The sequence below is a fragment of the Phoca vitulina genome, unplaced genomic scaffold, assembly GCF_004348235.1.
Source record: "Phoca vitulina isolate PV1807 unplaced genomic scaffold, GSC_HSeal_1.0 scaffold11, whole genome shotgun sequence".
NCBI lineage: Eukaryota > Metazoa > Chordata > Mammalia > Carnivora > Phocidae > Phoca > Phoca vitulina.
In genome coordinates, this window is record NW_022589714.1 from 46,546,875 (window position 1) to 46,559,756 (window position 12,882).

At 41.3% G+C, this 12,882-nt stretch overlaps 1 protein-coding gene across 1 annotated transcript in view; it reads left to right on the plus strand.

The window, feature by feature from the left end:
- Nucleotides 1–12,882, plus strand: part of SLC26A8 (solute carrier family 26 member 8) — a 77,407-nt gene that overhangs the window by 44,849 nt on the left and 19,676 nt on the right. Inside the window, exons 8-9 of the mRNA XM_032410120.1 lie at nt 9,653–9,800; nt 10,638–10,751. Of these exons, the coding sequence (XP_032266011.1) occupies nt 9,653–9,800; nt 10,638–10,751 (262 nt within the window). The remainder of the gene's footprint in view (nt 1–9,652; nt 9,801–10,637; nt 10,752–12,882) is intronic.

Here is a 12,882-nt window from a genome sequence, read left to right on the forward strand (position 1 = left end):
GAGATAGCAAGAGAGAGCAAGAGCAGGGAGGAGAGGGAGAAGCAGGCTCCCCGCTGAGCAGGGAGCCTGATATGGGGCTCTATCTCAGGACCCTGAGATCATGACCTGAGCCAAAGGCAGACACTTAACTGACTGAGCCACCCAGGCACCCCGACTCAATTCATTCCTTATGAATATCCCAATGATGTTTTTCACAGAAATAAATTAAGCCCATCCTAAAATTCACATGGACTTTTAAGGAACCCTAAATAACCAAAACAATCCTGAAAAACAAGAACAAGCTGGAGGATGCACATTTCCTAATTTGAAAACTTACTACAAAGCTATAGTGATCAAAACAGTCTGGTACCAGCATAAAGACAGATATATAGACCAATGAAATGGAATGGAGAGCCCAGAAATGAACCCTTGTATATACAGTCAAATGGCGAGGATGCCAAGACCATTCACTGGGGAAAGGACAATCTTTTCAACATATGATGCTGGGAAAACTCGATATCCACATGCAAAAGAATGAAGTTGGACTCTTACCTGACACCATATGCAAAAATTAATTCAAAATAGATCAAAGACCTAAATGTAAAACCTAAAATTATAAAACTCTTAGAAGAAAACATAAGGCAAAAGCTTCATGACATTGGATCTGGTGATGATTTCTTACATATGACATCAAAAGCACAGGCAATAAAAGAAAAAATAGACAAATTGGACTTCATAAAAATTAAAAACTTGTATGCATCAGACACTTTAAAAAAAATTTTTTTTTTAATATTTATTTATTTGACAGAGAGAGAGATAGCGAGAGCAGGAACACAAGCAGGGGGAGTGGGAGAGGGAGAAGCAGGCTTCCCGCCGAGCAGGGAGCCCGATGCAGGGCTCTATCCCAGGACCCTGGGATCATGACCTGAGCCAAAGGCAGACGCTTTAATGACTGAGCCACCCAGGCGCCCCGCATCAAAGACACTATTGACAGAGCAAAAACACAACCCACAGAGTAGGAGAAAATATTTGTAAATCATATGTCTGATAAGGGATTAATATCCAAAATATATAGAGAACTCCTAAAATCCAACAACAAAGAAAGAAAACAATCTGACTCAAAAAATGGGGATAGGACTTGAATAGACATTTTCCCAAAGATATACAAATGGCCTGGGATGCCTGGGTGGCTCAGTCATTAAGTGTCTGCCTTTGGCTCAGGTCATGATCCCGGGGTCCTGGGATCAAGCCCCACATCAGGCTCCCTGCCCCGCAGGAAGCCTGCTTCTCCCTCTCCCACTCCCCCTGCCTGTGTTCCCTCTTTCACTGTCTCTCTCTCTGTCAAATAAATTAATAAAATTAAAAAAAAAAGATATACAAATGGCCTATAACCACATGAAAAGATGTTCAATATCACTAATCATTTGGGGAAAACAAATTGAAACTACAATGAGATACCACCTCATACCCATTAGGATGGCTACTGGGTACACACACACACACACGCACACACACACACACACACAGATATATACATATTTACAAAAGGCAGAAAATAACAAGTGTTGGTGAGGATGTAGATTGCTTTGTGCACTATTAGTAGAAATGTAAACTGGTATACCACTATGGAAAGCAGTATGGCAGTTCCTCAAAAAATTAAAAATAGAATTACCATATGATCCCACAATTCTACTTCTGGATATATACCCTCCAAAACTGAAAGCAGGATCTTGAAGAGATATTTATGCACCCACGCTCATAGCAGCATTATTCACAATAGCTAAAATGTGGAAGAAACCGTAAGTGTCCATCAATGGAGACCTTGAGGACATTATGTTGAGTGGATTAAGCCAATCACAAAAAGACAAACACTGTATGATTCCACTTATATGGGGTGTTTAGAGTAGTCCAAATCATCAAGACAGAAAGGAGAATGGTGGTTGCCAGGGCTGGGGGAGGGGGAAATGGAGAGTTATTGGTTAATTGGATTAATAGAGTTTCAGTTTTACAAGGTGAAAGAGTGCCGGACGTGGATGGTGGAGATGGTTGCACATTTACCACCACTGAATGGTACACTTAAAAATGGATAAGATGGTAGATTTCATGTTATGCATATTTACCACAATAAAAAAAAAATTGGGGGGAAAAAAACTACAGGAGGGAAGGTGTAGGTAGAAATGGAAATAATTTATACAAAGGACAGTGATTTAAATTATACCCTGAAAGATTTGAGTGTGAATAGAATAGAATTCATTGAGCTTTTTAGCTCTAAACCAGCTCAGACGTGATATCTGCCTATTGTTTATCCACTGGTATGGTCTCTAATAGCGTAGATGAGCCATTTTCCATCAATCTTTGTGGCTTGCCTGTCCTATTTCTTGCTATTACTACATGGCAAAAACGTTGACCTGGAAGATAGCAGAGCATGTTCTCGCAATGGCTTTTTTTTTTCTCTTTTTTAAATTTTTTTAAGTTAACATATAATGTATTATTTGTTTCAGGGATACAGGTCTGTGATTCATCAGTCTTACACAATTCACAGCGCTCACCATAGTACATACCTTCCCCAATGCCCATCACCCAGCCACCCCGTCCCTCCCACCCCCTCCACTCCAGCAACCCTCAGTTTGTTTCCTGAGATTAGGAGTCTGTTATGGTTTGCCTCCCTCTCTGGTTTCGTCTTGTTTCATTTTTCCCTCCCTTCCCCTATGATCTTCTGTCTTGTTTCTCAAATTCCTCATATCAGTGAGATCATATGACACTTGTCTTTCTCTGATTGACTTATTTCGCTTAGCATAATACCCTCTAGTTCCATCCACATCGTTGCAAATGGCAAGATTTCGTTTTTGGGTTTTTTTGATGGCTGCATAATGTGCCATTGTGTGTGTGTGTGTGTGTGTGTGTGTGTGTGTGTGTGTATCTCACATCTTCTTTATCCATTCATCTGTTGATGGACATGTACGCTCTTTCCATAGTTTGGCTATTGTGGACATTGCTGCTATAAACATTGGGGTGCACGTGCCCCTTCGGATCACTACATTTGTATCTTTGGGGTAAATACCCAGTAGTGCAATTGCTGGGTCGTAAGGTAGCTCTATTTTCAACTTTTTGAGGAACCTCCATACTGTTTTCCAGAGTGGTTGCACCAGCTTGCATTCCCACCAACAGTGTAGGAGGATTCCCCTTTCTCTGCATCCTCGCCAACATCTGTCGTTTCCTGACTTGTCAATTTTAGCCATTCTGACTGGTGTGAAGTGGTATCTCATTGAGGTTTTGATTTGTATTTCCCTGATGCCAAGTGATGTTGAGCACTTTTTCATGTGCCTGTTGGCCATTTGGATGTCTTCTTTGCAGAAATGTCTGTTCATGTCTTCTGCACACTTCTTGATTGGATTATTCGTTCCTTGGGTGTTCAGTTTGATAAATTCTTTATAGATTTTGGATACTAACCCTTTATCTGATATGTCCTTTGCAAATATCTTCTCCCATTCTTTCAGTTGTCTTTTGGTTTTGTTGACTGTTTCTTTTGCTGTGCAAAAGCTTTTTATCTTGATGAAGTCCCAATAATTCATTTTTGCCCTTGCTTCCCTTGCCTTTGGCGATGTTTCTAGGAAGAAGTTGCTGCGGCTGAGGTCGAAGAGGTTGCTGCCTGTGTTCTCTTCAACGATTTTGATGGATTCCTGTCTCACATTTAGGTCTTTCATCCATTTTGAGTCTATTTTTGTGTGTGGTATAAGGAAATGGTCCAGTTTCATTCTTCTGCATGTGGTTGTCCAATTTTCCCAACACGATTTGTTGAAGAGACTGTCTTTTTTCCATTGGACATTCTTTCCTGCTTTGTCGAAGATTAGTTGACCATAGAGTTGAGGGTCCATTTCTGGGCTCTCTATTCTGTTCCATTGATTTATGTGTCTGTTTTTGTGCCAGTATAATACTGTCTTGATGATTACAGCTTTGTAATAGAGCTTGAAGTCCAGAATTGTGATGCCACCAGCTTTGCTTTTCTTTTTCAACATTCCTCTGGCTATTTGGGGTTTTTTCTGGTTCCATACAAATTTTAGGATTATTTTTTCCATTTCTTTGAAGAAAGTTGATGGTATTTTGATAGGGATTGCATTAAATGTGTAGATTGCTCTAGGTAGCATAGATATTTTCACAATACTTTTTCTTCCAATCCATGAGCATGGAACGTTTTTCCATTTCTTGTGTCTTCCTCAATTTCTTTCATGAGTATTCTATAGTTTTCTGAATACAGATCCTTTGCCTCTTTGGTTAGATTTATTCCTAGGTATCTTATGGTTTTTGGTGCAATTGTAAATGGGATCGACTCCTCAATTTCTCTTTCTTCTGTCTTGTTGTTGATGTATAGAAATCCAACTGATTTCTCTGCATTGATTTTATATCCTGCCACTTTACTGAATTCTTGTATGAGTTCTAGCAGTTTTGGGGTGGAGTCTTTTGGGTTTTCCACATAACGTATCATATCATCTGCAAAGAGTGAGAGTTTCATTTCTTCTTTGCCAATTCGGATGACTTTTATTTCTTTTCGTTGTCTGATTGCTGAGGCTAGGACTTCTAGTACTATGTTGAATAGCAGTGGTGATAGTGGACAACCCTGCCATGTTCCTGACCTTAGGGGGAAAGCTCTCAGTTTTTCCCCATTGAGTATGATATTCGCTGTGGGTTTTTCATAGATGGCTTTTATTATATTGAGGTTTGTACCCTCTAGCCCTACACTGTGAAGAGTTTTAATCAAGAAAGGATGCTGTACTTTGTCAAATGCTTTTTCTGCATCTATTGAGAGGCTCATATGGTTCTTGTTCTTTCTTTTATTAATGTACTGTATCACATTGATTTGCAGATGTTGAACCCACCTTGCAGCCCAGGAATAAATCCCACTTGGTCATGGTGAATAATCCTTTTAATGTACTGTTGGATCCTATTGGCTAGTATTTTGGTGAGAATTTTTGCATCCATGTTCATCAGGGATATTGGCCTGTAGTTCTCCTTTTTGATGGGGTCTTTGTCTGGTTTTGGTATCAAGGTAATGCTGGCCTCTTAAAATGAGTTTGGAAATTTTCCTTCCATTTCTATTTTTTGGAACAGTTTCAGAAGAATAGGTATTAATTCTTCTTTAAATGTTTGGTAGAATTCCCCTGGGAAGCCATCTGGCCCTGGGCTCTTGTTTGTTGGGAGATTTTTGATTACTGCCTCAATTTCCTTAGTGGTTATGGGTCTGTTCAGGTTTTCTATTTCTTCCTGGTTCAGTTTTGGTAGTTTATACGTCTCTAGGAATGCATCCATTTCTTCCAGATTATCTGATTTGCTGGCATAGAGTTGCTCATAATATGTTCTTATAATTGTTTGTATTTCTTTGGTGTTGGTTGTGATCTCTCCTCTTTCATTCATGATTTTATTTATTTGGGTTCTTTTTTCTTTTTGATAAGTCTGGCCAGGGGTTTATCAATCATATTAATTCTTTCAAAGAAAGAATTAGTTGGCTCCTAGTTTCGTTGGTCTGTTCTACTGTTCTTTTGGTTTCTATTTCATTGATTTCTGCTCTGATCTTTTATTTCTCTTCTCCTGCTGGGTTTAGGCTTTATTTGCTGTTCTTTCTCCAGCTCCTTTAGGTGTAGGGTTAGGTTGTGTATTTGAGACCTTTCTTGTTTCTTGAGAAAGGCTTCTATTGCTATATACTTTCCTCTTAGGACCACCTTTGTTGCATCCCAAAATTTTGAACAGTTGTGTTTTCATTTTCATTTGTTTCCATGAATTTTTTTAATTCTTCTTTAATTTCCTGGTTGGCCCATTCATTCTTTAGTAGGATGCTCTTTAGCCTGCATGTATTTGAGTTCTTTCCAACTTTCCTCTTGTGGTTGAGTTCTAGTTTCAAAGCATTGTGGTCCGAAAATATGTAGGGACTGATCCCAATCTTTTGGTACCAGTTGAGACCTGATTTGTGACCCAGGATGTGATCTATTCTGGAGAATGTTCCATGTGCACTAGAGAAGAATGTGTATTCTGTTGCTTTGGGGTGGAATGTTCCGAATATATCTGTGAAGCCCATCTGGTCCACTGTGTCATTTAAAGCCTTTATTTCCTTGTTGACTTTTGCTTAGATGATCTGTCCATTTCAGTGAGGGGGGTGTTAAAGTCCCCTACTATTATTGTATGAATGTCAATGTGTTTCTTTGATTTTGTTATTAATTGGCTTATATAATTGGCTGCTCCCATGTTAGGAGCATAGATATTTAAAATTGTTAGATCTTCTTGTTGGATAGACCCTTTAACTATGATGTAGTGGCCTTCCTCATCTCTTATTATAGTCTTTGGTTTAAAATCTAATTTGTCTGATATAAGGGTTGCCACCCCAGCTTTCTTTTGATGTCCATTAGCATGGTAAATGGTTTTCCACCCCCTCACGTTCAATCTGGAGGTGTTTTTGGGTCTAAAATGAGTATAAATGGGTCTTGCTTTTTTATCCAATCCGATGGCCTGTGTCTTTTGATTGGGGAATTTAGCCCATTTACATTCAGGGTAACTATTGAAAGATATGAATTTAGTGCCATTGTATTGCCTGTAAGATTACTGTTACTGTATATTGTCTGTGTTCCTTTCTGGTCTATGTTACTTTTAGGCTCTTTCTTTGCTTAGAGGACCCCTTTCAATATTTCTTGCAGGGCTGATTTAGTGTTTGCAAATTCTTTTAGTTTTTGTTTGTCCTGGAAGCTTTTAATCTCTCCTTCTATTTTCAATGACAGCCTAGCTGGATATAGTATTCTTGGCTGCATATTTTTCTTGTTTAGTGCTCTGAATATATCATGCCAGTCCTTTCTGGCCTGCCAGGTCTCTGTGGATAGGTCTGTTGCCAATCTAATGTTTCTACCATTGCAGCTTACATATCTCTTCTCCCGAGCTGCTTTCAGGTTTTTCTCTTTATCTCTGAGACTCCTAAGTTTTACTATTAGATGTCGAGGTGTTGACCCTATTTTTATTGATTTTGAGAGGGGTTCTCTGTGCCTCCTGGATTTTGATGCCTGTTTCTTTCCCCAAATTAGGGAAATTCTCCACTATAATTTGCCTCTGCCCCTCTCTCTCTTTCTTCTTCTTCTGGGATCCCAATTATTCTAATATTGTTTCATCTTATGGTATCACTTATCTCTCGAATTCTCCCCTCGTGATCCAGTAGTTGTTTATCTCTCTTTTTCTCATCTTCTTTATTCTCCATCATTTCGTCTTCTCTATCACTAAATCTCTCTTTTGCCTCATTTATCCGAGCAGTTACAGCCTCCATTTTTTATTGCACCTCATTCATAGCCTTTTTTATTTCAACTTGGTTAGATTTTAGTTCTTTTATTTCTCTAGAAAGGGATTCTCTAGTATCTTCTATGCTTTTTTCAAGCCCAGCTAGTATCTTTATAATCGTCATTCTTAACTCTAGTTCTGACATCTTACTAATGTCTGTATTGATTAGGTCCCTGGCAGTCAGTACTGCCTCTTGTTCTTTTTTTTGAGGTGAGTTTTTCCATCATCATTTTGTCCATAGGAGAATAGATGAATGAGAGAACAAAATGCTGAAAGGGTAACAACGACCCCAGAAAAAATACACTAAACAAATCAGAAGAGACCCAAAACTGGGGGGGAAAGAAAGGGTAAATAAAAAGAATATGATCAGGCTGGTGAATAGAACAGAGCCACACACTAGATTTTGGGTGTATTTTGGTCTGTTAGAAGAAATTGCCACCCAAATCTTAATGAAAGAAAAACTTGGGGCGCCTGGGTGGTTCAGTTGTTAAGCGTCTGCCTTCAGCTCAGGTCATGATCCCAGGGTCCAGGGATCAAGCCCCACATCCGGCACCCTGCTCCGCGGGAAGCCTGCTTCTCCCTCTCACACTCCCCCTACTTGTGTTTCTCTCTCTCTCTCTCTGTGTCAAATAAATAAATAAAATCTTTAAAAAAAAGAGAAAGAAAAACATATATATACAAAAATAAGGGTAAATACAATGAAAGGATGGAATATGACTGTAAAGATGAAAATTTAAAAAGATTTTAAAAAAGGAATTGGTAAGATAAGAATTTGGTTGAAAAAAGAATGAAGAAAAATTAAAAAAAAAACTCAGAGAATGTGATCAGGCGGGATACTAGGACAACATCATACACTAGATTTAGGGTATATTTTGGTCTGTTAGAAGAAACTGTATCCCAAAATTTTAAAGAAACAAAAACATATATATACAAAAAAGAAAGTTAAATAAAATGAAGAGCTAGAATATGACTGTAAAAATGAAAATTAAAAAAGATTAAAAAAGGAATTGATAAGATGTTGGTTGAAAAAGAAAAGAAGAAAAATTCAACTAAAAAAATAGAAAAAGAAAAAAATTAAAATTAAAAAATTAACTTTGAAAGACTAAAGAATTAGGGGGAAAAAAGCCATGGATTCTATGTGCAGTATTCCCCTAGCGCTGGAGTTCTGCCGTTCTCATTGATCAGTAAACTTGGTCTTGGCTGGCTGTTCTCGCTGATCTTCTGGGGGAGGGGCCTGTTGCCGTGGTTCCCAAATGTCTTTGCCGGAGGCGGAATTGCCCCGCCCTTGCCCGGTCCGGGCTAAGTAATGTGCTCGGGTTTGCTCTCAGGAGCTTTTGTTCCCTGCAAGCTTTCCGTACAGCTTTGGAGGCGGAGAGTGAAAATGGCGGCCTCCCAGTCCCCACCCCGGAGGAGCCGAGAACTCGGGGTCCCGCTCCTCAGTGCGCCCCCAGAGAAAAGCAGTCAGTCACTCCCGTCTCCCCGGTCTCCGGCCGCACTCCGTGCTCACCCGGCCTGTGACCGCGCGTTTCTATCTCTGGCACCCGACCCCGTGTGGAGTCTCCAAACCCAGCAGATCCTGGCGGTGCGCTCCCGCACCTCTCCCCCCGGGGGAAGAAGGTGAGTCTCCCCGGATCTGCCGCTTGTTGGGTCCCTGCTGGAGGAGCAGTGGCCCGACTGTGCCGCGGATCACAGTTTATGGCAACCCCGAGCTGAGAGCCCGCGCCTGGGCTCCGTCTCTGCAGCCAGCTCCCCTGCTCTGATACCTGGGAGCTCTGCCGCACTCAGGCACCCCCGGTCTTTCTGTGACCCCGAGGGTCCTGAGACCACACTGTCCTGCGAGGGTTCCACCCCCTGCTTAGCCACCAGAGTGACGTCCCTCAGCGGAGCAGACTTCTAAAAGTTCCGATTTTGTGCTCCGCGGCTCTATCACTTGCCAGAAGCGGCCGACGGAGGCCCCTCCCCCGCCGTCTATCCTCCCGAATAACGCCTCAGATTCACTTCTCCGCACGTCCTACCTTCCAGAAAGTGGTCGCTTTTCTGTTCAGAGAGTTGTTGCTATTCTTTTCTTCGATCTCCTGTTGAGTTTGTAGGTGCTCAAAATGGTTTGATAACTATCTAGCTGAATTCCTGGGACCAGAGGAGATTTAGGTCTCCTACTCCCCCCGCCCCCGCCGCCCCCCAATGGCTTTTGTAACCTGGCTGGGTTTGCTTGCGGTTTTGACAGGCTGCTGCCTCAGTTGCTTTTATCTCTTATTGTTATTTTTTTAAAAAAGGGTCAGGCCGGTTGCCCACATGATAAGGCTGGAGTGGGGGTGGGACCAATAAGTTGTTCTTGCCATCTAGGAATGATTCCACCATTTTATTCCAGCTTCCTGTTTCCTGTGATGCCAGATTTGAACATTCTTCCTGAACTTATTTTAGAAGCCTTCTCCTTAGCTTTAGTGAGCTCCTCTCTGCTCATATTTCTGGGCAAGAAGATTGCCAGTTACCATAACTACCATGTGAATTCCAACCAGGTGAGATGACAAGCCTTTCTCTTACTTCCTCTGACCCTTACATCTTTGTTCTCTGATCTGAGCCTCCCGCTGACATGAAGACTGCATTCTTTGTAACCAGAGAGTCAGTGGGACCATAATTTGAATTATAATTACCAAAGGATTTTTGAGGAGTGTGGCATACTTAACTTTGAAGTCACTTAAATTAACGTGAGTGTTATTCCCCCAGAACAGCTATGGTGTAGGGAGGCAAGAAGTTAACATATGGGATCGTGTTGTTAAGATAGCAGAATTCCTCTCTTCTTAATTTTATCTTTCTTTCCAAGTCCTTAGGAGTCAACCACATACTGAGGCGCATTAAGGAATGCTAGGGAATATCAAAACCAGGCTACTAACATAATTACATTGCCCTCCCAGAAACAGTCCTTCTTTGTTTGTTTGTTTAATCTCCCCACTATTCTAAGTTTGGCCCTTTTCCTAGAACTCCAAAGAGAAATGTGGAAGCAAGAGGTGTCCCACTTTGATTTTGAGACAGTATATAAGGGAGGGGGGAAAAATAGTACTATGTTTCCCTCTGCCATTCTAAGTCCCCATAATCATGTGAAAGGGAATAATAAGACAAAAAGTTCATTTCCCACTTTGAAAAAGTGCTTTTCTCATGATGGCTGCTAAAATGAAGTTAATCCAAGAATCAGATTCGCCATCCTTTGTTCTTTCTAAGAATATTTCAGTGTTGTCTGAAGTGATGGAAACAATCTTATCGTCCTACATAAGAAATAGACAGTTACCTTGAGTTCAAACTCAAACCTGCATTCTTCAACAAACAGTGGACCAAATGTGTTTGCCATTTCTTTATAGGATTTAATAGCCATCGGCCTTTGCAATGTCATCAGCTCATTTTTCAGATCTTGTGTGTTTACTGGTGCTATTATCAGGACTATTATCCAAGATAAGTCTGGAGGAAGACAACAGGTTGGTTGGAATAGAATTTTATCTCTAATATAAAACATATTTATATCTATTCATATGTATAGTCATAGAAGGATATTTTATTTAATCATGTTGCTACTTTATTTTTTTCTATTTTTTTTTAAAGATTTTATTTATTTATTTGACAGAGAGGTTGAGAGAGCACAAGTAGGCAGAGTGGCAGGCAGAGGGAGAGGGAGAAGCAGGCTCTCCACTGAGCAGGGAGCCGGATGTGGGGCTTGATCCCAGGACCCCAGGATCATGACCTGAGCCGAAGGCAGCCACTTAACCGACTGAGCCACCCAGGTGCCCCAATGCTTTATTTTTTTTAAGATTACATTTATTTATTTGAAAGAGAGAGAATGAGAGAAAGCATGATCACGGGGAGGAGCAGACAGAGGGGGAGAAGCAGACTCCTCACTAAGCAGAGAGCCCAAGGGGGAGCTCAATCCCAGGACCCTGAGATCAAGATCATAGACGCTTAACTGACTGAGTCACCCAGGTGCCCCATGTTACTGCTTTAATGTTATGTTTGTTGGAAAGATCTCTTGGAGGAACTTGGATTTCATGCTTGCCTAAATTTTTGCTTAGACTTTTGTCTTAAGCTATTTGTCAGTGTAGAACTTGAAAGTCATTTCCTGTAGAAATAGTATTCTATGTGAGAGGTTTCTATGTATTAGCCCATAAAAACCCATTTTCCATGTAACATCCCCCAAAGAAAAATATTTCAGGTAAACCAACCATCACCTCTTAACATTGTTTTCTATGGAAGGATATATACCCAGTAAACTAACCATCACCTCTTAACATTGTTTTCTATGGAAGGATATATACCCAGTTCTCATCTGGGAAAGCAAGTAATACAACTCTCACCATCCTAGCTGCAGAACTAGAAACTTTCCTAGCTTCCTCAAGGGGCATGGCAAGAGGCTTTCATGATAGAGAGTAAGGCCTTTGTCTAGATGAGCCTAGAGAATTTATGACCGGTCTGCCTTGGAATATGAGCAAATCATCTAGGTCAGATTCTCTTCAGGTATGCTGAATTAGTAAACTAAATGTGTGGGTCAGAGGGGAGCGGGAAGGGGAGGATGATGGTAGAGAGGGCTCTAAAGGCCAGCTCTTTGTCTAATTGCAGGCATGAGATTTTGTAAGTCCAATGTCCACGGGTTCTGAACTGACTAGATAGAAATTCCAGCTCTACCACATGGGAGCTGTCCCCGCTCAGCTCTGCAGCATGATGAAATGTCAGAGAACTATCAGCATCGAAACTGGAGTAAGCCCAAAGAATGGGTCAGGGTCCAGAGGGCAGAGAAACAGTGACAGAGGTCAACCACAAGCTTAGGCCTCAGACGCGGGGTAGAAACTAAAGTGTCAGACGAATGGACGCTACACTTTAATGGGAGAAGATAAAGTGTCCCCATCCATGGGTAAATAGAGATGAAATGTAAGGTGCAAGCCAATAAAAGTCAGCAGGGCTAGAGCTTGGGTCTAGAGTAAGACCATGTCATGTCACTTCACGTGGACTCAGTTTTGTCACAGAGCTTTTGCCAGACACTCTGGCCCGTAAGGTGTAGCTCTTTCCACCACCGTTGGACAGAAAGAAGGAAGGTGGGCTCTATGAAAAAGAAGGATGTTCTCTGCACATGTGTACAATCGTTCAAGTCAGAAGGAGGGGAGTTCCTGATAAGAAGTGGAAATGGTCATCCCAGACGTTAGTCCCCACTAACTTTTAACAACATGTCTTGTTTATTCGGTAGGTAAGCGTAAGATACATGTGGGGAGAAATGATGCACACGGCTGGAAAACACTGAATCACAGGGCAAGTAACATTAAGTGCAGAATAAGTCTTATGAATAAAAAGTGCCCTAATAATAATACTAAGAAGGAGATGGATGGAGGAAGTGGATTTTCGTGGATTATTGAAAGAAGGTTAGGGTTGGGGCGCCTGGGTGGCTCAGTAAGTTAAGCGTCTGCCTTCGGCTCAGGTTATGAATCCAGGGTCCTGGGATTGAGCCCCAGGTCAGGCTCCCCGCTCAGCGGGGAGTCTGCTTGAGATTCTCTCCCTCTGCCCCTCCCCCCACTCGGTCTCTCTCTCTCTCTCTCTCTCTCTCTCTCAAATAAATAAAAAAAAATA